The sequence below is a fragment of the Xenopus laevis genome, chromosome 2L, assembly GCF_017654675.1.
Source record: "Xenopus laevis strain J_2021 chromosome 2L, Xenopus_laevis_v10.1, whole genome shotgun sequence".
Taxonomy (NCBI): domain Eukaryota; kingdom Metazoa; phylum Chordata; class Amphibia; order Anura; family Pipidae; genus Xenopus; species Xenopus laevis.
Genome location: NC_054373.1, coordinates 97,395,357 through 97,422,755, shown reverse-complemented (window position 1 = coordinate 97,422,755; position 27,399 = coordinate 97,395,357). Strand labels below are relative to the sequence as shown.

The following is a 27,399-nucleotide window of genomic DNA, read 5'->3' as shown; positions in this document are numbered from 1 at the left end:
GCAAATCTGCCCAGTTTGATAAATGAAACCTGGTGTGATTTCAGAATTGAAAAAAAGATATTGAGGCCTGGTTAAAATATTCTATATATTTTAATATTTAAACAAATGTGAATCTCTTCTATAAGTTTAGCCTCAATGCCTTGGTTACATACAATTTTTCTTTGAAAAACTGAACCTCTCAGATGAAGAGTTTAATCAAAGGTTATTTGGTGGGCTATAAAGAATAAATACTGTGTTGTAATAAATCATAGCAAAAATGAAGATTTGTATTCAACATTGTAAAACTTGTCATCATCACCATCATTGTATTCTATAGACGTCCATATTATACACTTATGAAAGAATATTTATTTTAAAATTCTGCATTCTTTACAGCTATGCTATCTCTAACAGTCTGCTCTCAGCAGGACACATCTCCATTTTGGCATACAACATCAAAAGATTTGCCAGAAGCAAGCTGGGCTAGGTTTAATGGATTAACAAATTTGCACCTGGAATGCACTGGTAGCTGGACGCTGGACTAGAGAGCCTGCTTTAAACATTGCCAAGCCAGCATCGGCCATTAATTTGAAATTATGGGCTAACAGCTATTTCTTGTTTTAGAATGTTAACCAATTAATACCTGTGTAGCCAGGCTGAGAACCTGCTGAACCAGCTCTTGGGTTTCTGATGGCTTCTTCAGAAAGAGTTTGACAATAGCAGTAAGTAGAGTGAGTTGAACCTGAAGCCGAAGAAGGAAAAATAATAAATTACAATAAATATGAGTACAATATTTAAAAATCTATAGATTAAATATAACACAGTGCATTAAATACAAACGAATACAAAAGTATATATGTATCCCATAAGCATTTAAATTCAAATATAACCAGATTTATTTATTCTAAGTAGATATAATTTGGACCTTTGGTAATATTAACTTTACATCTCATTAAGCAAGTTCCTGCTGTTCTAGTAAGGGGTCGGCAATTTGTTCAAAGTGCATATCTTTTACGCTACTACTTTCTATTCTGTAGATCTGTGGCTAATCATCTAACATAGGTTCTAAACTGCAACAATCCAGCTACACATAGCAAACAGTTACGGTAGATCTATCCTCTCATTTTCTAACTTTTAGTACACTTTAAAGCTTAATGCTGATTTCAGCCATCAATGGGTTTTTAGGAAACAAAATCCTGGCAACAAAATGTAGAGGAGTGATCTTAGTTCAAAGTTCAGGAACTAAAACTAATACTGACTGTTATGACAAAAATGAAACTAATTTACCCCAATGTCATACAGGGAATTCTATTAAATAGCAAATATAAATATATCTAATATTTTGTGGTTGACCTCAGGGTGCGGCCAGCACTTTGTTTTAATGATCTGCTGTAACTGCCTGATAATGAAATTAAGATGTTAAAAATAAATATTTATATTTATTTATAGATATGGAAGGTTTCTGCACACTTAAACAAATGCCAAGCTAGCATATTCACAGCTAGATAAGTAAAATAAACATGAACCATGAAACAACAATATCTGATTCAGAAACCACTGCTAAAACAGCCCCTACTTTTCATTAGATGTTTTAGGGCTTTTTAAAAAATGTGTAGTAATAATTGTTGGAGGAATTTTCTTCCTTCCAGTCAGAAGTGCAATAGTAATGGAGGGCACTAATGTTGGGTGATCAGGACTGGCTACCAGTTGTTCCATTTTATCCAGTCATTTTCAGTTCTGATGAGATAAAGACTCCTTGCAGGCCAATTCCCCGATGTGTGTATTCTTAACACTATACTTAAATGTGCATAACCCCCCCCCCCCCGCAGTGTACTTAATATAATTGTATTTATAATACAGTCTGAACACCCAATCCAAAGTTTTTACACCTAAGTTATATAAACTGTCTTTCATCCTTCAAAGCCAAGGAATAATTGCTCTAACACAGTACAGAGTTCACAATTGTAAGATCTCCATTTAGATTGCCTCTGCATAGTTTATTACTGCTTTATAAATCACATCTTCAGTTCCATGACTGCTGGAACAATCATATCAATTGTGATCTAATGATAAAGCAGAAAGGGCTGACTAATGAATCTCTGTTACGATCTGCTCCACTAACTTACAGTTCAATTACTCCCACGACACACTATAATCCTTTTCTTGTACAAAATCTAATCTGCAACAGTTTTATTATTGTGCATTGCATTTGACAGATGTAGAGCCATTTAATAAAACTTATTCTGGTAGTAACTCCAATATGGATCATTAACTGTCTTATTGCTTATGGCACATGTGGCATTTTTTCTGCCTAAAATCATACCAAAAAAAAAAAAAAAACTCCGAAAAACTATAGCCAAGAAAAAGGCTTTAAAGTATTAACATAGGACAATGTAAATATTTTATTAGGCCAAATATATAAATAATAATAATATAATCCTAACCATATGCCTGTACCACTGTGTCCCGTAGCTTTACGGAATTTCACTTGCAAGAAAATTGCAAATGCAGAAACAAAGATCATGGATCCCAATTTACATTGCTAGTATATTATTCATTTGTATATTAATAAAGTTGCTGACTCTGCAGAGTTAAGGGAAATTTTATTGTGCAAAATTGCTTTAAAGTATGCAACCAAGTTACTGGACTACAGCTCCCAGCATGCTTTAACCCTTATAACATATGAAAGTAATCTGGGATTAGTAGTCAAGCAACAACTGCGAGGCTGAACAGGTTCAGGGCACTAGTGTTTAGATCCCCTGTAAAACATTCAAATTCAGCTTTTACTTTTTGAAGTATTCAGTGATGTTACAGCTCTTGAAAAAAAGGGACTTTTTTTAATTACTGACACAAATTTCTGTTTGTTCTCAAATTTTAATGTGCAGATTAGGGTTTATATTCAGTTTACAAATTATTTTTGTGGAGTACCGTATATACTCGAGTCTAAGACGACCCGAGTATAAGCCGAGGTACCTAATTTTACCTACAAAAACTGGGAAAACTTATTGACTCTAGTATAAGCCTAGACACAACTACAGCCCTGTCTCCCAGCAGCGCACATTCTGCCAAAGCGACCCCCCCAGTGATCAACCGGACTTCTTTGAAAAGTTGATGGTGACAGAGAATAGCCAAACGGATTACTGTGTGCATTGTCCCACTGTCCCACTACCATGTGCAGAGGGTGCTGTGTGATATTGCCATCACTGTTAATCTTTCGTATAACCAACAGAGGGCGCTGTGTGATATTGCCATCACTGTTAATCCTTCATATAACCAACAGAGGGTGCACTGTTATTCTTTCATATAACCAACAGAGGGCATTGTGGGATATTGCAGTCTCTCCCCAAGTGAACTGTTGGTATAGGAATGATTAAAAGTGACTGCAAGTATAAGCTGAGGTAGACTTTTTCAGCACATTTTGGATGCTGAAAAACTCGGTTTATACTCGAGTATATACGGTATTCGTTATTCAGCCAGACCCAAAAGTTGTGCATTAGGTGCAACCCTAGTACAAATTGCTCATATGCCAATGATATCCATATAGCTCCTAAAACCAACCAATCACAAGCATGTCTAGATGGTGAATAGCCAGTAGCTCAATGGGCATTATTCCAGAGGACTGTAAAACATATGGCACCTATAACTTTCATACACTTTAGATGGTAAGCTCCATAAACCAGGGACCATTTTACTTCTGATGTATGGTTCTTAATTACTGTAATTATTAATACTTTGTTTTTACTGCAAATTTTGTTCCTCCTGTTACAGTAATCCATTATAGAAATTAGCAGTACTGTGCATACAAATATATATGTAGAGGCAGAGGTGAGCAATCAGGCTTGAACCTTAACATCTCCAGCATTACCATCCACAGAAGTGGCATCACCTTGGAAAAAACACTTTTGTTTACAGTTTGGGCGTTGAGGCTTTTAATGACCAGGCAAAAAAAAAAACGTACCTGTGTACTCTCATCATGAAATCCCTCCAAGAAGCTCTCCAGTAATTCATCCGCATTGTCAATGCGTTCTGCATATTCACCAACAATCCAGATCATGGCACCACGGGCATCTGGCTCATCCAAAGAATCCAGATTCTCACACAGTGTGGCAATTATGCTCTCATACCTGGCAATGATAAGATGAGACGCTATACCAGAAATGTTTTTTTTTAAAGAGGCAAGGAGTAACAATGGAAGTCAACTGTAAAAAGGGACATCCTTAAGGCAATCCCCCAACATCCACATGATGAACTTTTATCACTGCACACTTGTAGGTGAATAAGCAATGTATCTGGTGGCATCTGTTGTTATGAAATTAATTAAATAATACTGATGGGCCAACTTTTAACTTATTGTCACTCAGACTCTTTGTAGGTGATATGAAGGCAGCGCAAGCAATACAAACGGACATTGTATATTCAGCATATTCATAAGTATCTGTAAGGATCTGCATGCAATAGTGTACAAGATGAATAGAACACATACTTGTTAGGATACTTGCGGAAGATGTCTCTGATAACGACAATGGCTTCTTGAACCACATAGTTAACCTTGGTCTGGATGAGGTCCAAGAGAGTGCTCACGCAGCGCTCTGCAGATTGCTAATGTTCCAGGAACACAAAAGTATCGCTTAACAGAATAGTTACTAATTTGCTCAATCATATGTGCAGAACACTATAAAAATAAGCAATATTTACCAATATGCACTGCTCTTTAGGATTGCCTAAACATATATACATTTGCTTCCTGGTACCCTAACGAAAGGGGTTTTTCTGTGTATAATTTGTATTTTATGTTGAAAATAGAATATAATAATGAAGTCTAGAAATGTTGTTATAGCAGAAAATGCCACTCTGGGCAAATAATGGCACTGGGAAGCATAACATTTTGCCCCACTATATAATAAGCATCCCCTAAAGACTTCACAAAACATAAGCTGATCCATTCTCACTAAATTATCTCACCTCAACTTTAATGGCACATCGTCCAATGGCACGAACAGCCTTTCTAACAAAATCAACATCCACCTCAGTGGCATATTCCTTTAGCTCAGCCAAGACCTACAACATGGAAAATTGGATGCAAATTTGTTTAAAAAACATAAAATTCTTTTAAGAAATGTCAAAAATCTTATGAAGTTTTATATAAAGGATCATGTAGCACAAACTACTGACCTGAGCAATGTTAGCCTGTGATGCCAGGCGAATCATTATGTCCAGTTTCTCCAGTTTGACATAAATAGGATCATTGTACTTTACAAAGAAAACTTTAATTTCTTGTTTTAGAATTTCAGGTCTGTAGAAAGAGGAAGTGTACATGGTAAGTCAAAGCCCAGCTTATATTTTAATACACAATGGCTTATATTTAAATACACAATGTACTCAAAAGAGAGTACACACCATTAGGAGATTCACAAAATGAATTTGTAACTGTGGTGCCCATACCAAAATCTCAGTGTCATTTGAAGACATAAGTTAAAGAATGGTACCCACGATTGTTTTATTTGAGCTATCAGTGAGGAGAGAGATGTTTAGGAGGCTTCCTGCCCTCTATCTCAACATACAATTATTTTTTTGTATTCTCTGTCTCCTCATTGATTGCCTAAAATGTACAAGTTTTTATTTTGCTCTGAAATCTGCCCCATGTTAGCACTAGCAGGAGGATGCTGTGTCTGAAGTTTCATAATGAACAAAGTGCAGACCAGAGCAGATGCCATGATTTTACATTACATCTAAACAGACGTTTATGACACAAGAGTGCTATTTGACTACTGATGGCAGCCTACGTTAGTCTTGCTCCTTTACATTTATAGGAGGCATACTTAGGCACAAAGTGCTGATGTTGTATTTTGTAGGGATTAAGGCAAACAGGATTAGATTCATTCTGGATTTACTGTGCCTTTAATATGACCGATGCTTCAAACTAGCTATTCCGAGACAATTTTTTGTTTATTTCCACTCAAACTAACTAAATACACTGTTTAGGTCGATTTTGTGAATCAAACAAACTTACGACTTGAATGTTGGCTTATTTATGAAAAACCCTGAATGTAAAAAAACTCGATTGAATGTATTCGGGGGGGAAACTTGAATGCTCGAATCAAGTTATAGGCTAAAAAAACCTTGAATAACTCAAACTGATCGAGGTTTTGAGTGACAACCACCGAAAAAAACTCTAAAATCATAAAGGCAAAAAACATCTTCAAATGGTTCAAGGGACCTCTGCCGTTGACTTCTACATGACCTTGACAGGTTTTAGCTGGAGTATTTTCAGATTCTGGCTTTTAGTTTTTTGTGAAACTACCCTCGAAAAAACACAACTCGACCTTTAATAAATAGCCCTCTAAATTTATAGAACTGAATATAAACACATATCTATGCCAGTACTGTTTTATGGAATATCTCAGAATAGGGTATTATCATTTTAGAATTATATTCAAGATGAAGCTCCAACTTTTTCCATTTTTTTCCTGTCTGCTGTCAGACAATGTTCTCATATAGACACAGCACTCTTACCTTCCTGTAGAGTAGAGGAATATCAAGGTTAAAGGAGAGCTATGGGAGGTAAGAAGGAAGCATGGAGTCCGATGTTTGCATAACTTAAGCTTACTGATAATGCTGGCAGTTTAAGCATTGTGTAACACTTTCAGAAAAGCTATGGAATTAAGCAGGAGGAAAATAATTATAAATTCATAACTCAACAATTTGAATACAAATACAAAAGGGCCCATGAACATCATATGATACAGAGACTCCAACACAACAATCCGTGAACCAGTCATAGATTGTTAATTTTGCTTACCTACCCATACTATTTAACTAGTGCATGTGGGACTATAAATGGCTCATTCAAACTTCATATGTTGCTCCTTTCTATGTAGAAAGATTTAATCATCTGTTTCCGTGGGGCCCCCGCAGGTCTGGGGGTGTGGTCATGACTATGCTCTGCTCTGTCCACTTTTTAAGGTATTAGTTAAACGAAACCACATTAGGGGTTCTCACACGCCATACATGTCTGCTTTGAATTTTCTATGCATTTGTGCACTACGGTAACTCTATTTGGAACTGGGTATATTATGTCTATATGCAAATAAAACCCCTTAAAAGCAACGTACATTGTCCTTGACTGTGATTTAATCCAGATGTGTACATCAGTTTCTTTCCGTTTACTAGAGCTCCACGACTGGACATATAGTGGCTATGTCCGTAAACCGTCCGATTGTTGACACTAAATATAAGTCACCTAGTTTGTAGATTCCTGCCTCTATTCATTTTTTCAGGGAAATTTGAGGTATAATATATTTAAATGCCCTTAATGGAAGTAGTGGAGATGGAAAAGATCCAAAATTGAGCTTGTTTGAGATAATGCCCCAATTCTTCAAGGAATGTAAGGTTGTTGGTAGCAATCCATCCGTTCTGTATTTTTTGGGTAACCAAAAATAATGGGTAAGAGTTTTATCTCCTACCATAAGCGCCCACATTTTATAAACCACATCAGCATGCATTCTTACAACTGTTTCGAGCAATATGATTTTCTGTTGGGTAATCCCAATCCTCCCGAGGCCCTAGGATATTGTGATACAACAAAAGATATTCTTGGGGGGTTTTGTTGCCAGATAAATCTATTAGAAAACAGGGTGCTTCTGATTCAGGTCACTGTTGCTGTATTCTTTGTGGCTGTGGATTCAGGTGTCTGTGTTACACCCTTAGTAATCAATAAAGCATAAAGGTGAATCAATCACAGCTCCAAGCAGTAGTTTTAAACTGCAAAATTTTTATTAGCAGTGTTTGCGCACTACATGTTTCGGGCAGAGCCCTTTTTCAAGTGTAGGCTTGAAAAAGGGCTCTGCCCGAAACATGTAGTGCGCAAACACTGCTAATAAAAATTTTGCAGTTTAAAACTACTGCTTGGAGCTGTGATTGATTCACCTTTATGCTTTATAGATAAATCTATTAACAGCTTTTTGTATAGTTGTGAGGAATTGAAGGGGAAGAGGTACTAGTAACATTCTAAATACATAAAGTATCCTTGGGAGTAGATATCCTTGGGAGTAGACCACAGGATCAGTAACGGCAAGCAATATATCATCAGCAAACAAGCCAATTTTTTGCTCTCCTGCAGGAGTGGGGACACCCTTGATATCTTGGTTCCCCCTGATATTCAGTCCGGGTCCGATAATATTGTACAAACATGTTAGCTATTTGCTTGGGGTCAGTGATTTTAGTCTGTGAGTCCATCAAGTGCTGAGTGCGGTTTTGCACTTGTTTCTATCTCAGCAGGTTGGCCAGTAGCCTGTCTGTAAAATAAGTGTCTCAAGCGTAGCAGTCTATAAGCTGTTTTAGCAGCCAGAATAGCGTTAAAACTGTTCCTTTTGTCCCTGATCTGTTTGACAAGGGACACTTTGTAATTTTGAATAAGTTGTTTCTCCAACTCTAGCAACTGCACTTCAAGTTGAGATTGTTCAAACTCCCTATGTTTTCTCAATTGTTTTGGTTGGGATATCAATTCTCCCCTTATAACTGCTTTATGTGCTAACCAGGTGTTTTGCCAACTAGTATCTTCTGGATTGTTTTCCCTAAAGTATTGTAAGATCTTTTGTTTGATTTATTGTAAACCAATCCATGCCTTACTAATTTGTATAGCAGATTGTGTGTCTATCAGGAACATATAAATCCTAGTATGGTTATGAAATCTTCAGGAGAAATAGGTGTAGTCCTTGTCTGATGGGTATTTAGCTCTCCAGACGTCAATCAGGGCAAAGTTGTGCATTAAGGTTCTACATTTTCTTGCTTGGGCCAATTGATTCTTATTAGCAACACTTTTCACACCTCGTTGTATGTCTATATGAGGATTCCGGGTACAGCTACTATGCACTTCCCTTTCCCGTCATTAAGCAGTTTACGAAATGTTTGTGATAGAAACCTGCCCTGATGTTCATTGGGAACATAGACATTTACTAATGAATATTTTATATTAGCTATAAGACAGATCAACATTAAATATTATTAATTATGATTTATTATAAATAACAAATTATGAGGGTAATGTCGGTTGAAAAATCTCGGTTTTTTCTTTGCTAAAGTGCGTTTCCTGATAAAATAAAACATCTGTTTTAGCCTGATACACATCCCTTAACGCTTAATTTCTTTTATGGAGAGAATTCAACCCCCTAGCATTCAGTGAATATAATAACGCACCATCTTCTGTTTACTGTCCATTGCTTTACCCTCAGCAGCCTATCATATGTTACACAATATAGGGTTGCAGGTTGTAGACTCCCTGCATATTGGTTGCCTGAATCGTTACCTGACTGTACCAACATATACATAGTTACACGATCATTGTACCAAATAACTTTGCTGAAAAAAAGCAGTAAAATGAAACAAATCAACAAACAATTTTAAACATAACAACTGCAATATATGCATGTGGTGGCTAATAGCGATTACCACTGGTATACCTCTAGCTAAATGAAGAGTCAGTGGGGGCTCTGGAGATTTTCCGTCTCCTCGTGATTAGGGGAGTTCCTATATTATAAGATACCTCTGGAACTTTAACTTCCTCCGAAGTTAACGGGTGGTTCAGAATCAGCATGTTTCTTCGGCCACCTCTATGCCTTAAGCCATTCCCTATTCAATTTACATGGTGAATTTGGAGGCTTGTGCTGCGGTGAAGATCCTTTATCTCGCTCCGTAGCGATAATATTCCATCTAATAAGGGCTTTTTTAGCCTCTTCTGGAGATGTTAGCGTAGTGGGCACTCCATTTCTCTGAACTATAATCTTTACAGGATATCCCCAGCGGTAGGGAATAGTATGCTGTCGCAGCAGTCTTGTTATTTCTGCAAAGGCCTTTCTCCTTAAGAGCGTGGCTGGCGACAAGTCGGTGTAAACCTCAAGATTCTTATAATCCACTGGCCAGCCCTCCTTTTTTCTGGCGAGCGATATAAGTTTATCTTTTGTCTGGTAGAAAACAAAGCGTGCTAGCATATCCCTTGGCGCTGTTTCTGGTGCAGCTTTTGGCTTGGGGACCCTGTGTATGCGGTCTATAGTCCGTTCCAGTTGGTGTTCATCTGGCATTATGGCAGCTGTTAGATGAAAAATATATTGCTCTAAGTCCAGTGGGCCAACTGATTCAGGGATCCCCCTTAACCGTACATTATTGTCTTCCAGATCAATTACCTTGTCTGATAAGCGATCCACCTCCGTTTGCAATTTGCCATGGGAGTCTGCAAGGTCATTGTGGGCCTCCGCAAAGTCACTCATCTGTTCCTCTAGGTGCGCGGTCCGTTCGCTAACATCTCGGATGTCCTTTCAGAGTCCGTCCGACATCTTTTTAATATCTTTTTGGAGTGCGCCCTTTACCTCCTGCAGCATTTCCTGGATTTTTCCTGCCGTCGCAGGTGCACCTTCTCCCTGCGTGGAGTAAAGTAGGTAGAAACCGTTGCTTGGTCCTTTTTCAGGTTTCGCCTTTGGCCCATACTACTCCGGTAGCTATTACTTATGTGCTGAGCTGATTCCGAGTCTGTGGGTATGAACTGCGAGGAAGTTGTCTCCCCTAATGTACGGAGCTTATCTCTTAAGCGTCCATCTTAGATGTGTGGCAGACTCAAAAAAAATACTGTGTTTAGGTTTAATTTAAAATTTTGATTTCTTCATATCACAGCTAAATTAACCATACAGAACTGTATTGTCTTTTCAGTCAACATCATACGGTTTTCCATTTTGCTAATGACATAAACTAAACATGCAGGCTTATGGTTTGCATTCATTTTGCAGGTCATTATGCTGTTTTTCAGTATAACCAGATGGCAGGAATGCTGAGACTTAGCAGCATATACACTGCCCCCTCCCTAGATATTTTCAAATGTCATAAATGTTTTAATGACTCTTACTAATATGCCTGTTTTATAATCCACAGTTTAAGTATATTAAACACTGCATCCCATGATTTTCTACTTTATGATGGCAGATTAACTCTCTAACAGACCTTGCAGAAGGGAAAAGTTAGACAGTAACAATTTAGCAGGGAAGTTTAGCTAAAAGGCATGCCATGATTTTTATAGTTTACTTTTTATTTCTAAATTACACTGTTTACATTGCAAATAAATAACTCTACTATTTAAAATGTTATTCTTGAACCAACACATGTATTCTTTAACCTGTAATATTTGGCAGCCATCTCAGTGCATTGTGCATGAGGGAGTCAGCACTTGGAATGGCTTTGAAAAAGCTATTGTTTCTCCCCTTCCCATGGTAATATACTACGACATGGGTTGTGCTCAGAATTCTGCTGGAGCAGCACTATTAACTTGTGTGTTTTGAAAAAAAAAAAATGTTTTACTGTGACAGTATCCCTTTAATAAGTACAATTCCTCAAAAACTGTATCAAGGTAAAGAGTACAGAGAAGGGTGACACTATTTTTACAGCTGAGCTCGGTCAAGTGTATCTCATTCAAGCCAAGTATGTCAGAAATCAACTGCTTGTGCCTACACCCGGGCCAACAATTGTGTTGGCTGGGGAACACGAACAAGCGGCTGATTTCAGCTCGAGAATGCAAACTCTCGCTTTTCTTTAGAGTAAAGGCTGATTCTTGGCCTGCGTATTTCAGCAGGCTGATTTTCAGCCCTGTCTTGAATTAGCCTAAGTCATGTGTCAGTTCATGAGCCACTGATTTGGCTGTACTTTAGTAAAAAAGATGTGGAAAATGAGTTACCTTTTCTGCACAATAAGGTTGATGTTACGAAGTGCTACATACTGCACTTCAGGCTCCCCCGACAGCAAGGTGACCAAAGGAGGAGCTAGTTTCTTCAACAACATGGTATAGTAGTCAGAGTCTTTAGGCAGTAACTCTATGAATTTCATCAAGACTTTAACAGCAGACAGTACTACAGCAGAGTTGGCGTGGGACAGTCGAGGAGTGACACGCTCACAGATACTGCATAAACAAAAATTAAAAAACAATTAAAAAAACTAATAAAATAAGACAGCAAATGAAGGCACATTTTAGAAAAACACAATATTTTGTTTAAATCGAATGACACATGCAAAATTAAACTATGCAATCAGTAAAACTGTAAACTGGCCTTTTAACCCAAGATCAATGGAAGGTTGCAATTTGTTGGGTACCCGCCTAGTAATTCTAAGCACTAACCCAGGACCCCAATTTGGTACTCCTATTCTCTCTAAAAAAAAACAACTCTTGCCAAGTCATTTGTTTTAAAAAAACAAAACAAATGGAGTATGATCACTGCAAGTTTGTGTTCTTTGTCTATTCCGATACTAACATTCTACCACTCTTAAATAAGAGTCCTTTTAAATAAGTGTTAGAGTTAAAAAGTAAAAAACAGAAATATACTTCAAAGCTAGCCTGTTAGATTTTTATACTTTACAAAAGTGAAGCCCTCTTATTCCAAAAGCATTTAGGAGAAAAACACTTTCCAAATTCAGCCACATGCTGAAAGGGGGTTTGCTATGGTGGGAATACTTGCCTCTGTGCCTCCCTCTCATCCTTGGGATTATAATTTGATAGACAGTCCAAGATGAAGATCTGGCCCCACTCAGTGCATTCATTAAGAGCAGTTAGCAGTTTGCTGATGTTTTGGGGATTCAGGTCCAACAGATTACTGTTTGGGTGAGACTCGCTGATCTCTGACAGAGCAGCTACTGCATTGGCTACCACCTGCCCACAAGAAAGAAAAAAAAACAACATAAGAATTATTCCAAGTGATAAGTGAGGTTAATCTGTGGATTTAAGGATACAATTCAGAAAACAGGTTAAAAAGGAACTCAATCTAGACATTACTGATTTGTGGGGATGCACCGAATCCAGGATTCTGTTCGGGATTCAGCAGGATTTGGCTGCATCCTTCTGCCCGGCCGAACCCAAATCCTAATTTGTATTTGCAAATTGGGGGCTGGGAGGGAAATCACGTGACTTTTTGTCACAAAACAAGGAAGTACATTTTTTTCCCCTTCCCACCCCTAATTTGCATATGCAAATTAGTATTCGGATCAGTATTCAGAAAAATATTTTGCGAAGGATTTGGTGCATCCCTACTAATTTGATCATTTGAGAGTCTGCAAACAGCCCCAGTCGGGGCTTGAATTGGGCCTGCCCTATGTTCCCTGTGTGTGCCACACTCTGGCTGCCCTATTCTCCTTGGGTGTGCCATACTCTGCCTGCCCTATGCTACCTGTGTGTGCCATACTCTGCCTTCCCTATGTTCATTGGGTGTGCCATACTCTGCCTGCCCTATGCTCCCTGTGTGTGCCATACTCTGGCTGCCCTATTCTCCTTGGGTGTGCCATACTCTGCCTGCCCTATGCTCCCTGTGTGTGCCATACTCTGGCTGCCCTATTCTCCTTGGGTGTACCATACTCTGCCTGCCCTATGCTATCTGTGTGTGCCATACTCTGCCTTCCCTATGTTCATTGGGTGTGCCATACTCTGCCTTCCCTATACTCTCTGTGTGTGCCATACTCTGCCTGTGGAACATAAGCCTGGTAGGGGTTTATTCTGTGGGCTTATTAGCATTTGAAAATTGTTGTTAGGGTCCCCTAAGGTGTAATCATGTGATGGGTGGGGTGCTGTGTTGTCCATAGGGGAGGATGAGGCATATTATGTAAGGGTATGTCGTAATATGACAACTTTTTTTTTACATATGTGTAATAAGCGATATCCCTGCAGAGAGTACCAACCATTTGGTGTACTGGTGTGTGGACATGGTCTTGTGGTAACATGGGTGTGGTTTATAGTGGGTGTGGTTTAAACACAGGGAGTGGCCAACACTGGCTTCCATTATCGGCCCCTCCACCATGTAGCCCAGAAAAATTCCACCCCAGTACACACAGAAGTTAGACAGCACTGCTCTAAATACATTTTTAAGTGCAATCAAACAACTCAGACATGTACAACTAGGCAAGGACCATTTGTAGGAATTCCTTTTATTTGTGCTCTACCAACAATTTCAAGCTTACTCAACTTTATCTGGAAGCAACCCCGGCCCATCTCAGCCTCAAGTTAGTACCGGTCTGATTAAACTAAGTAGGTTATTTATGTAGCATATAACCTCAATGTGAATGGTTCAGAAACAAGAAGTGCTTTGAGAAGCACTGGGGTGGAAATGGCACTTAACGATAAACTGTAGAAATTGGTTTATGAACTGTAAATGAGCAATTTAATTAAGCTTGCAAATAAGCCATTGGCTCATAAAAGCAGAAAGTTATTGATGTATCTATAAAATGCTCCCAAATTCTTAGTCTAGCCAGGCGATATCGCTAAAAGCAGAAGGCTGGCGTGACAGAATGTGTATTCTAAAAGAAGAAATTAGGTCCATTGCCTCTGTTACAGCACATTCTTTGCAGCATAACAAATGCAAAGGAGTTATAATTCATCAAATCAACCACCGAGTGTTAGATCTGTATGCTTCAATCAAGAATAACATACTGGATCAATCCCTTCAAGCTTCAAATACAAATTTGAGCAGAACATTCTGATTGGTGCTTTGTACTCTGTATTTCTCAAAGGAACAAGGGATATGCAAAACGTTCACACTCTATCTAATCAAGAAAAGACAGAGCAGACAAAAAGTCAGACATTTATTTCAGCAAACCACCAAGGAATCTAAATGATCATCTTTATCAAGACGTTAATCTGAACGTGTGCTCAATTATAAAAGGTTATGGAGAGGGGGACCGAGTGGTCATTGCACCAGCAACTTCTACATTTATGATTATTCTCCATTCTCTTCATTCATCAGATGCTGGATCTGACTGTAAACTGCGGGAGACCGGAATGAGCCTACAAGGCAAGCAATGGTAAGGAAAGCCGAGACAGCAGCATGAATAAGAGTCGGGCCTCAGATTGCTTTGTTACTGTCAGAGGGTAATTGGAAAATTAACTGAGTGTGTAACACAGCTAATGAGGTGTAATACGCTTCTGATTAATAGGAATCTTCCACTTACCAACCTATTAAGACATTATCAGTAGCAGTGTTGGTGGGGGTGTACAGATAAGGGAGGAGGCCGAAAGATCTTGGGCCAAATGTTAAACTTGATCACAAAAACGAGCACTGCCCCCTTAAAGAGTATTAACTACGGCTTTAACAAAGCATTTGCATTATACATGAGAAACTACTGTTTTAACAAAGCAGTTGCATTATAAACGAGGAACCTAGGCATGTACACACAGTAAGAAGCTGTAGCCAAAAAAAAATTCACTTGTTCCCATTCCCATAGTTCCCATTTTTCCCATAGTTAAAAATTTCTCAAGGATCAAGGTGGTAATAAAACAGCTGATCCTCCAACTTACATCGGAAAATGCATGCTTCTGTTCACTTTATGGATTGACAACTTCACTGATCTTTGTTGCATATATATGTATACATTTCAGTTTCTGATTTCTAAACAGTTTCTGTTTCAGAAAGTGGCAGTATAAAAGACCATAGTTTCTAGGACCGATACATCTCCCTGTACAACTATATACTCTGTCTGCACTTCTCACCTAATGAATACTTTTCTTGCTTACTTTAAAGTCATCAAAAAAGCCATATATAGATTATATTGAAATGGTTGTTACATTGTGTCTACACAAATCACCAAGGGAACAAAGAGCACAGTTTTTTTCCAGCCAGTGAAACGACTGCAGCAAAACAAATGAGCATGTTCCAGTGCATTATGCCCCTTGTGTTCTGCAAATATAATACAGTATAGTGTGATTTTATTATGACTTGCAGACACATACAGTATGTATAATGTTATCTTCATCATTTATTTATATAGCGCTGTCAAGATACGCAGTGCTTTATATCAGTTGCATAGTTCCCTCTTTTGGCTTTATAGTAGTACCCAGGGATTATTCAGAGAATTACACAAATGCAAAGATGTTGGTTTGCATAACGTGACAAGATTCCACTTACCAGCAGAGTAAAACAAACTTAAAACACAAGTGGATCTTTGCCCTATTAGGGGCCGGGCTACCAGACTACTGGGACACCGATTAAATTATATATAACACAATGATGCTGGAACCAAGTGGGATTACTGCATTAGTGTTTATTTACACACAAATTCATGACAAAGTATTTATACTAACTCAACACGTTGTGAGGATAAAGCATGGATACAGTAACCCTGCTTTATTCCAGCTTCCTTTTGTTATATATGATTAAACCAGTGGTAATTGTCAGGCTGGGATGTGGTAAGGAAGACTCTGGATGGTGGTAGACACTATTTTAATAATGAGACACAGATTTGGTAGTAGAGATTAACACTTGGGGTAATGTCAGGCCAAAAATAAAATGCTTTTCTTATGAAAGAAAATGTAATTCTAAGCAGTGAAAATGGCACACTTAGACTCTAAAGGGTGAAAAAAAATGTCGTACATCAAAAAACTGTTGTCGCCCATAGACTTCAATGTATTTCAAAGAATTTTCGCAGTTTCCTGAATTTATGGAAAAGCAAAATGGTTCAGATTCGCACATCACTAATTCTAAGCAATTTTCCACTATACTTTGGACAACAGAAAGCCTGCATTCCTGTGTGTGTTCTGAACTGGAAGTCAGCTTCATATCAGAGGAGCAATCAGACTCTTTAAAGGGGTGGTACACCTATAAGTTAACTTTTAGTATACAATTCTAAGCAATTTTTTTTTATAGTTTTCTAATTATTTACAGTTTTCTTCTGCTTCTTTCCAGATTTTAAATGGGGGTCACTGACCCAATCTCAAATCAAATGCTCTGCAAAGCTACAAATGTATTGTTATTGCTACTTTTTATTACTTATCTTTCTATTTAGGCCCTCTCTTATTCACTATATTAGAAACATTTTTTCTTTGCACAGCCTATCTATTTACCCAGTTTTATTTTTACACTGAACTGTCAATTTAAGTATGTCTGCTCATATAGCCAGGAATACTAAATTGCCTATTTAGGAAGCATAATGAATATTGTATAATAATTAATTAAATGAATAATCATTTTAAACATTATCACATGCATTACTAAAACATCTGCAAGTAAAGATCACATCACTCTGGAAGACTCAAAACAAAAAAACTGTTACATGTAGTGGCTCTTTTATCAGAATTTAGAATCTCAGCAGACTTTCAGTTAACACCCTAGGATGAACCAAGAAATACAGGTCAGGCTGCATAGCAACCAACAAATGCTGCACTCATCCAGATCATCACTTCACACAGAGACTGCCAGAGATGGGACCAGAGTGTTGCTAGGCAACCTGCTGCTTCTGCATGCAAATCAACAAAAATCAGAGTCTATGGTGTTACTGTCAGCACAAGAAAACTGCATTGGATATTGTTACTATTAACTGTAGCAAAACTTCTTATTTTCATTGTATTATGGAACAACATTATAATCTATTAATATGTTCTATTAAAGCAAATAAATCTCAACAATGACACATTTCGCAGATGCCTATAAAACATCCATTACCCTGTCTGGAAATTCTGATACACATAGGAGACTACCATGTAAACTCAAATGCAAGTCATTTACATCCCAGTAAAGTGGGATGGAGGCAAACTGAGGGCATATTTATCAGTGGTAGACCAACAATTTGGGTTCTCTACCATTGGAATACTTGATTTTCCATGTTGTGTGCTGCTATATGAACACCGGTGAGTCAAAGATCAAAGATATGATTAGAAACAGACAAAAGAAAAAAAAACTATGATGCATACACTATGTCTTATACTTTAACACCAGCACCATACATTTTATGATCCAGAGTACTTGCCCCAAAGACAGTAACTCATGGAAACCAATATGATATTTCCTTTTAAACCGATGACCAGTAAATCTTATCCTGCTGGTTGGTTGCTATGGGTTACTGCACACTAAGGGGCATATTTATTATCATTGGAGACAAACATCACTGGTGATTTTGCCCATAGCAACCAATCAGATCTCTACTTTCTAACTTTGAGGTGACTGTTCGAATCAAATTGGTTGCTTTGCAACATCACTGGTGTTAATATATACACCCTGTAGTGTCTTTTATTACATAACCCCATTAGAGTGTCTAACGCCTAGCAGTTGGCAGCTTTAGGTCAATGGTACATAAGACAAGTGATGTTTAGTAGCTCAGAAGGTGGCACTACCTGCTACGTCAATTGCTAATGCAATTGGAAGCATGGCAGTCTTTTCCCAAGATTTCCTGGCAAGTGATTGCATGAACACTTTCAGGTAATGGTCATAGCAGACAGCGGTGGGGGGGGCAATATATACATGTGCCATGGACAGTCAAAATGTAGTTAGTAAACTCACACATTCAGTGGAACGATGGAAATATATTTACAAAGCATACGTATATGCTGGTAAGCACACTGCCCGCCTAATGATACCATAAACTGTGGCCAGAAAAAGACCCTCGGAGTATTAAAAAAAAAAAAAAAAAAAATTAGGGAACCACTTTAGCTGTATGGATCCTTTACTCAAACATGGTTCCTATACATCCACAAAGCTGCACTTAGCAAGATGATAAACCTGTAGTTAAAATTAACCTACAAATTTATCATTTTAATATTCAATGGCTCAAACCAAATGCGATTTTCCCTTTCGGTGTGTGTCCTCATGAATGTCTTGTGATGTACTTGAGGCCTAGCTCAGCTTTCAGCATCACTGGAAACTAATTAAAAAAAAAGTCACCACATTTAGGGTGATCATTGGTTTTCACTCAGCTCCGTTTCTGCACTGAAAAGTACAGCCTCCACTGGATTACTAGTACATGGAGAGGAGATTGGCCCAAAAAAATGCAAAGGCCGGCATTTTTCGGCCGACCTCGGCTCCATGTACCTGCACACAAGAGTAAGCTGTAATTTTCAGTGCAAATAAATGGAAATGCAGAAGGGAGTAGATCTGCTACAGAAAAAAAGCAGGCTGGGAGCAGTACAGCCAATGCTATATGTGCTTTCTGCCTTAATTGAACTGGAACCCAAATCACGTTAAGAATCTCTAATTTATCTAAACTGTGTGTTTATATTTATGACAATACTGCATGGATATGCATGTGACAGAATTAGAGAGCAGGAAGCTTTACTTTAGAATACATAAATATATGAAATATGAACTTTTAAAGGGGGCCCGTTGATAATCACTTAACCCAAGAGAGCACAATCTGTGTTCGGGGACCTTCTATTTAAGTAAATATATAAAATGAGTATATTCTTATGCGCTGTAAGAGTCTAACTCAATTATTTCAGAAACAGAAAGTGACAAAACAGGATAACATTTTCAAGATAACTCTTGCTGTACATACTTTGTGCAACTCCTGTTCTATGCTGCTGAAGCTGATGCTATGCCAGGAAACTACTGATGTGACCCACAGTATTGTACTTTATTAAGTAAAAGGTAATTTTATCATTACAGAGAAAAAGGAAATCATTTTTAAAAATGTGAATTATTAGATTAAAATGGAGTCCCTGAGGGATAGCAATTCCGTAATTCAGAGCTTTCTGGACAATGGATCCCATAGCTGTACAGTGAAACCAAAATTTTACATTCCCTGATTTTATACCATTTTTCTGCGGTCCCACCAATGAACAGTATTTTCCCGGATTTAACAATTAACAGTTTTTTACACCATTTTTTCTGATCCCCTGAAAAACGTAAAAAGAAGTAATATATATACGTGACATAAAATGGGTCTGGCCCCTTGTAACAGATGAGTACATTTTTGTCAGATCTTATCGGAATTTCAGCTGTTCTAGTGCAGAGAATGCAATGATAATCTATGCACTAGCGTTCAGGCCTCTCTCACACATGCTCATGCTCCTGAAAGTGAGCATGGGGGGCAGCAAAGAAAGGCAGCCTTAGGATGGCAAGGGGTCTAGAAAACCTTACGTCTTTTCTGTAGCAAATGATAAATGAAACAGTCTACTTGCTAATGAATGTGTTTGTCAGTTATTTTAATCTTACACAAATCTAATTTATACTTAAAAATGCATTGCTAGATTACTTTATTCCATGATTTCTTTTTAACAACAAATTATATATAATATTATATATTATATAAACTGAAATCCAGTTTTTTAGCTGTATAGCTTACCATTGGATTGGAGTCAGCAATCAGATCCCTCAGGGAGTCCAAAAAGCCCTGATCTTCCACCATCTGGGCATTAATGTCGTGGAGTTTGGCTACACACACTGCTGCTGTCTTGCGCACGTATGGGTCCTCATCCTTCAGGCACTTCCGCAAAGGCTCACAGAGGTACTCAGTGATCTTATCAACTCGGATACAACCCATGGTGCGCACTGCCAGGGCTCGGATCAGAGGGTTTGGATCCTCACAGTCCTGAGTAAAAACACAATTAATCATTGCTATGCAATAAGTCACAAGGCCTAAATACAAAGTCAAGTGTGCCTAATAAACGCAATCTCAAAAACAAAATAAGATTGAATAATAATGGTGTATTATATAGAATAAACCCTTTCGCAGTCCATTACATAAGGGGAATGGTAGTCTGTACTGTTCAAGCTTCTTTGCTAAAATGCCTGATTATACATTTATGCTATTAAAGATCAAATACATAATAGTCCAAATGTACAGAAAGAAAAACAATAAGCAAGATAGCCATAGAAAACTTCCACTTTAATTTTATTGAGCAGGCTACATCCTTCAAACACTTCTGGCACTGGTATATCAAAAACATATCAACACCAAGACAAAAAACAGGCAAACCGATAGCCACCTTGACAAAGCTGTTTACAGCCATGATCGCCATGTCTGGCTGGCTTTTGGCATAGTTCATCAGGTACAGGTAAACAAGTTTCTTCAGTTCCAGATTGTCTGTTTGCATGCAGTTCACCACATCTGGAAAAAGGGAGCTGTAAATTTTTAAGAAAAGGGACAAATTAGTGAACATATGCAGAAGTGCTTTGTATGAGCGCAGTGAGCAATTCACACTTACTGTATAATAGCTATCTTTTTTTTAGGGAGGCTGAGGCTACCTAAAAAAACCTTGTGCTTATCCCATCTCTAATATAGAAGATCATAGCAAGCTCAGCATGCTTGACTTATAGCAATCACTATAGTGTATATATAGAAATGTATATGTTTTTAAGCTCTTCATTTTGCCATATTATCAGGTTTGCATTTTTACAATCTATATTTCAACCAAGAACATAACAACAGGAGCCAGGGCCTAAGGGAAAAGAAACAAGTACAATTATGTAGTAAGGATACCAATACACAACCGGATTTGAAGGTTAAAGGGAAATAATTGAGGGTGAAAGGTGGGATTAAGAAACTGCAGGTGATTGCAGGTATGGGATAACAAAAAAGAAGCTCTGTACCAAATTGTGCACCAGGACCCAATGAACGTTAGTTCCTCAACTGACTTTCACACAATGCATTTTTATTTTCTCTATTTTTGTTTTAAAGGGCAAAGGAAGCAATATATAGTTTATATGGCTCTTCTGATGAACCACTCCTGAACAGTTTCACCCACACTTCCCAATATGTCCCCACTCTAAAGTGTCTAGTAGTAAAAGGCTGGGGAGTGCTGTGGAGTTGGCAGACACCAAGGCTGGTTAATGTGGTGTAACTAGATGTTACTGGGCCCCACAGCAAATTGATTTTAGGGTCCCCAATATATCAAGTGGTTGTCCTGTTTTACCAATATATTTTGAAATTGTTCAATGATGAAAGGGACCCATGGGGCTCTCAATACTCCTGGTCCTCCCTGCAGCTGCATGGTCTGCTTCCTCTGTAGTTAAGCAACCAGCCAGGGGCGTACTATCTCTAGCTCTTTGGTGGCTACAACTCAGCATTGTCCAGGTGAGCAATTGCCATACGACAGCAAGCAACAGTATTTCAAACAGCCAGACATGGTGGCCTCCAGCCTTGCTGTGATACCCCAGGTATGGGGAAGCGAAGCTATACTGGAGAATGTTGATTGTGTAGTTGTGATGCAGGGGTGCGTTTTTAGGGGGTCTATTATGTATACATTAATGTTATGGGTAATAAAATAAAGTCACTGAATCAGGGCACAACGGGGCTTTTATGATTGCTACTGAGAAGCAGTGACATAATCTCTGAAAACTTCTGCAGGTAAAATGCTGCTGAATGCCACAGGAAGCACTTTGAGCAGTCTTCAGCCTGTGACTCCAGCAGGAGCCAACATTTGTGGCTCAGCGCTAGACTGACGAATTCTGTGGAACATGTGTTATGGATAATGGCTGTGTTTGACTGTTTTAATACCTGACATCTTTGCCCACGGTCATTGCAGCAATAACTTTCTTTACAGCTTCCTTCCGTTTCTCTTTCTTCTCATTGTTCAGTTCAGCTTTCAGCTCAAAGATCTCCCCTAAACACAGGTGGAAACTTTAACCAAGCATACATGCACACTAACAAGTGATTTAAAATGAAAAAAAAGAAAAACACAGGCCAATGTTGTTCTAGATCTAGACAATAATTCAATTGTTGCATACATTTATATGACTTGAAGCATTTTATTAAAAACTAGATTAAACAAAGGAAACAAAACATATTGAATGAATATGCTACAACACATGCATTGCTCCTCAGTTAAATAATATTGCAGTATGATTTTTTTAACATGGTGTGTATGTGTATGTGTGTGTGTGTAGATATGTAGATATATTCTATAGAGAAATATATTCAAAAGATCACAGTAACAGTACCTTTTTTGTTAGTTGTGAAATACTTTGAATCTGTCATGTTTCTTTTTGACTTTGATTACACTAAAATACAATTTAAAAAAAAAAACAATTGGTTAACATCATAAACATCATTGTGCACAAATAATAAGGTAACTGATAAGGAAGTAAATACAGTATTATTTATATATTTATTTAACAAGTACAATTCCCATGAATTCGCTTCCGACCGGCTCCCCTTCAGCCCCCCCCCTTGCAGGCGCAATGTACGGGTGACGACAGCGCTGCTTACATTGGAAAAAAAACGCGCTAAGGCTAGGACAGACATAGCAGGTCTCAACCTGTAGAGAAATGTAGGACGAGAATTTGCTCTCCGCTGTTCTATGTGTCTGCTCCCAGATACATTGTCTCCACAGTTGCAGACAGACATGGCGGATTTTGGTGCCAAAATGACTAATGTTGCTACAAAATGCACCATGGCTGCATGTGCCTGCTCTACATTTGTCCCTAACCTAATAGGACAAGAGAGGAGGGGGAGGATTATTTTTCTTTTCGACTGCTGGCTCAGTTTTTTGCCCAAAACACAGCAAAATAACTTGACTGTCTAGCACTGAGAGGAGTCCACAAGGCCAGAAATATAAGTTGAAAAATTGAGTCTTTATTTATCATATTTAAAAGTATAAGTACATCTACATAGGGCCTATGCGTTTTGTACCCAAAAGGTACTTAATCATGGGCTAAGACCTTACCCCCAGGAAATGAGCTTTAATACAAAAAACAACCAATCAAAAACAATTAGAAAAAAAGGAGAGGAAAAAAAAAAAGAACTGTTCTTAAAGGAGAATTCAACCCAGTAACTAAAAAAACCCTACCCTCCTACCCTACGTAGACCCCCCCCCCCAGCCTAGCCCCCTGGGCAAATGCTTACCCCTCGGCACAGATTCTCAGATTGCAGTTTACCACAGCCATCTTCCGGGTCTGAATCTGCGCCGAGGGGTAAGTAAAAAGTTAGGGGCATTTCCCCGGGGAGGGCAGCTAGGCTGGGCGGGAGGTAGGTTTTTTTTTAGTGAACAGTCGAATTCTCCTTTAAAGGGAAAGTCAACTATAAAATAAAAATTTGCCTAATAAGAGAAAATATTCTAAGCAACTTTGCAACATACGTTCATTACAAATTTTCTATGGTCTTAAAGTTATTTGCATATATATTGCTATTGAAAGCAGTGACTGTCCCTTTCTATTCTCTGCACTGGTGACTCAGAACGTTGATACAATGTAAAACAAGGCAGCTGATTAACAGACCTGGCTTTACTGCTGGGGAACAAAGACTTTAGCAACATTATTTAAAAAGTAACAACCAGGAATTAAGCAAATGCTGCTTTCAAAAGCAAACATTTTTACAAATAACTTTAAAGGGGAAATAAAGTCTAAAATAGAATAAGGCTAGAAATATTGTATTTTGTATACTAAACATAAACATGAACTCACTGCACTAAAAGCCTAATCAAACAAATGATTTATGCTTTCAAAGTTTGCCACAGGGTGTCACCATCTTGTAACTTTGTCAAACATCTTTGCAAGACCAAGACTGTGCACATGCTCAGTGTGGTCTGGGCTGCTTAGGGATCGTCATAAATTATCAGAACTGTGTCGTAATGTAATCTAATGTGGACTTTTTGTATTGTTTAATACAAACTTTCTTCGACTCTGCAGAACCAGTGGCTGCAGCAAAATAATCCTCCATATAGAATCCCAGCTTATCTGTTTAAATCTGGCTCCATGATCTTTGTCCCTGCAGCTGGAGTTGGAAACAGTAAAGGGGATGTAAAGGCAAAAATACAGGGAAACAAACAAAGCTGCTTGAGTTCTGCATGGCTGGGAAGTAAGGCTGGAAAGTAAGGCAGGGGCTCCCCCTGCTGTTCATAAGTATGATTGTTTCCCTGCAGAGCCTTTAGGGACCATCTGACAATTCCTATCCACAGCAGTAAATGAAGGGAGAATTACACTGCATACAGTCAGGTTTCTTATAAAAACTGTACACATTGTTTAATTAAAGTATATTGGAGATAGGTTTCTTTTTCACTAAAGAAGTAAAAATGGGATTTTATTTATTTGCCTTTACATGCCCTTTAAAAGCACTGAACATGTTTAACAAAATATATATTGGAAAGTTGCTTAGAATTGCTTTCTTTTATTAGCCATTTTTTATTTATTTTGGGGTTGACTTGCCCTTTAAAATACATTTTAAAGTTCAGTTGTTAAGAGAGTTCTTAAAAGAGCAGATCAGGAATAATATAAATACATATCACAGTTTATGTGTCTTTTTCAAGTGATACTCAAATCTGAATACAAGTATAATTTACCTGTGGAGCAGTAATCATATACACAGTCAGCAATGACCAATAAACCAATCGCATGCAGTACAAGTAGCAATGAATTTAGCTAAAGGCACAGGGGTTGTGCCTTAAACACAAGGAAAGAAAGCCAAGGCACAGCCCTGTGTACCCTAAATGAAGAGCACATGAGGCTTCTCTACACCTCTGCTTTTAGTGCTACATGTGGTTTCTATGCAAGATGAGAAACAGCCAATCCACTCGCTCCTCTGTCAGCGCTGCATTGGATTAATTGCAGACAGACAAAAGTGTTATTTCCATGTAAAGATACACACTCTTGTGTTTTCATTCTGAAACCCACGCGTGTGTACATCTTAGGCCAATGCAGCACCTGTCAGTGCTGACAGAGGAGCAAGAGGAGGCAAGCAGATCTGCCATTTCTTGGCATGTGTTTATATTAGGGATGCAATGAATCCAGTATTCGGTTCGGGATTTGACCTTATTCAGCAGGATTTGGCGAATCTTTCCCGAAGGATTCGGCCGAATCCAAAATAGTGGATTCAGTGCATCCCTAGTTTATATGCATGCTGAGAAACACAGGGCTGTGGAGTCGGTACATAAATATTTAGACTCTGACTCCTCAGTTTATGGTACCTCCAACAACTCTCTTTTTTTTTTTGTTTTGCTTTTTTTTGATTTTCCACGTCTTTAATTTACAAGGCATGATATATTTCTGGCAAAATGCTCTTGATGTTCTACTTTTAATAGCTTCTTTTAGCTTAAGCTTCCTTCAAATATTTTACAATATTTTCATAAAAAATGTAGTACAGGTATGGGACCGGTTATCCGGAAACCAATTATCTCCGAATTACGGAAAGGCAATCTCCCATAGACTCTATTTTTTTTTTAAAAAAAATGATTGCCTTTTCTCTGTAATAATGAAACAACACTGTGTACTTGATTCAAATGAATATTTAATTAATCCTTATTGTAAGCAAAAGCAGCCTATTGGGTTTATTTAATATTTACACGATCTTTTAGTAGACTTAAAGGGATACTGTCAAGGGAAAAAAATGTTTTAAAAATGAATCAGTTAATAGTGCGGCTCCAGTAGAATTCTGCACTGAAATCCATTTCTCAAAAGTGCAAACAGATTTTTTTATTTTGAAATCTGACGTGGGGCTAGACATATTGTCAATTTCCCAGCTACCCCAAGTCTGATAAACTTCAATCACGCTTTACTGCTGTACTGCAAATTGGAGTGATATCACCCCCTCCCTTTCCCTCCCCCCAGCAGCCAAACAAAAGAACAATGGAAAGGTAACCAGATAGCAGCTCCCTAACACAAGATAACAGCTGCCTGGTAGATCTAAGAACAACACTCAATAGTAAAAACCCATGTCCCACTGAGACACATTCAGTTACATTGAGAAAGAAAAACAGCAGCCTGCCAGAAAGCATTTCTCTCCTAAAGTGCAGGCACAAGTCACATGACCAGGGGCAGCTGGGAAATTGACAAAATGTCTAGCCCCATGTCAGATTTCAAAATTGAATATAAAAAAATCTGTTTGCTCTTTTAAGAAATGGATTTCAGTGCAGAATTCTGCTGGAGTAGCACTATTAACTGATGTGTTTTGAAAAAAAACATGTTTTCTGATGACAGGATCCCTTTAAGATATGATCCAAATTACGGAAATATCCGTTATCTAGAAAACCCCAGGCCCCCGAGCATTCTGGATAACAGGTCCCATACCTGTAATATGCAAAACGGAAAATCCTTTACAAGAGAACAGGACAGCAATTTCCCTTAGGCTGAATATGGTACTGTTAGGAACCAGGGGCCACTACAGACAACAAGGGGTCCATGGACAAAGGAAAAAGGTGCTTGACAAACAGGAATACTTAAAAAGGCAAAACCGAAGGTAGGCACTGGAACCTGGCACTGCGCAGGCAGACAGATAAAATCAGGGCAAGACAGGGCAGGGTCTAAGGGGGCTATTTAATAAAAGCTACTAAGTTTAACCAGGAGCAGCAAACACAGCAACCAACCAGCAGGTAGAATTTAACTCCTCTGTTTTTAAAGTAGCAGTAACACCAAAAACTGAAGGTGTATCAAAGTAGTTCAAATATTATGTACTGTTGCTCTGCACTGGTAAAACAGCCCCCATGCCATCTTATTTATATAAATTATAATAGTGTTTCTGAAGCAAACACACACAGCTTTTACAGTATATTATATGTTACTTTAAAACGCTTTCATATTTTGGTGTTATTGTTCCTTTAATATACCAATGTATTTTCTATGTTAAGTTACAACATACAAGGCATTTTATCACTGCCAACGCTCAAAAATATAAACCATATCCTTTGATAATTATAAACCAAAATCAAAGGGATTCTGTCATGATTTTTATTATGCAGTTTTTATTTCTAAATTACACTCTTTACCCTGC

The 27,399-nt window shown here is 38.1% G+C and overlaps 1 protein-coding gene across 4 annotated transcripts in view; it reads right to left on the bottom strand.

The window, feature by feature from the left end:
- The window catches only part of ap2b1.L (adaptor related protein complex 2 subunit beta 1 L homeolog), a 58,806-nt gene that overhangs the window by 29,318 nt on the left and 2,089 nt on the right, over positions 1–27,399 (bottom strand). For all 4 annotated transcript variants that reach the window (XM_041580873.1, XM_018244820.2, XM_041580874.1 and 1 more), the window contains 11 exon segments: positions 22,641–22,700; positions 22,198–22,303; positions 20,687–20,822; positions 20,044–20,289; positions 12,468–12,658; positions 11,693–11,914; positions 5,152–5,272; positions 4,942–5,037; positions 4,463–4,578; positions 3,938–4,103; positions 623–721 (listed from right to left, as the gene is read on the bottom strand). In XM_041580873.1, the coding sequence (XP_041436807.1) occupies positions 623–721; positions 3,938–4,103; positions 4,463–4,578; positions 4,942–5,037; positions 5,152–5,272; positions 11,693–11,914; positions 12,468–12,658; positions 20,044–20,289; positions 20,687–20,822; positions 22,198–22,303; positions 22,641–22,677 (1,536 nt within the window). In that variant the 5' untranslated portion in view covers positions 22,678–22,700.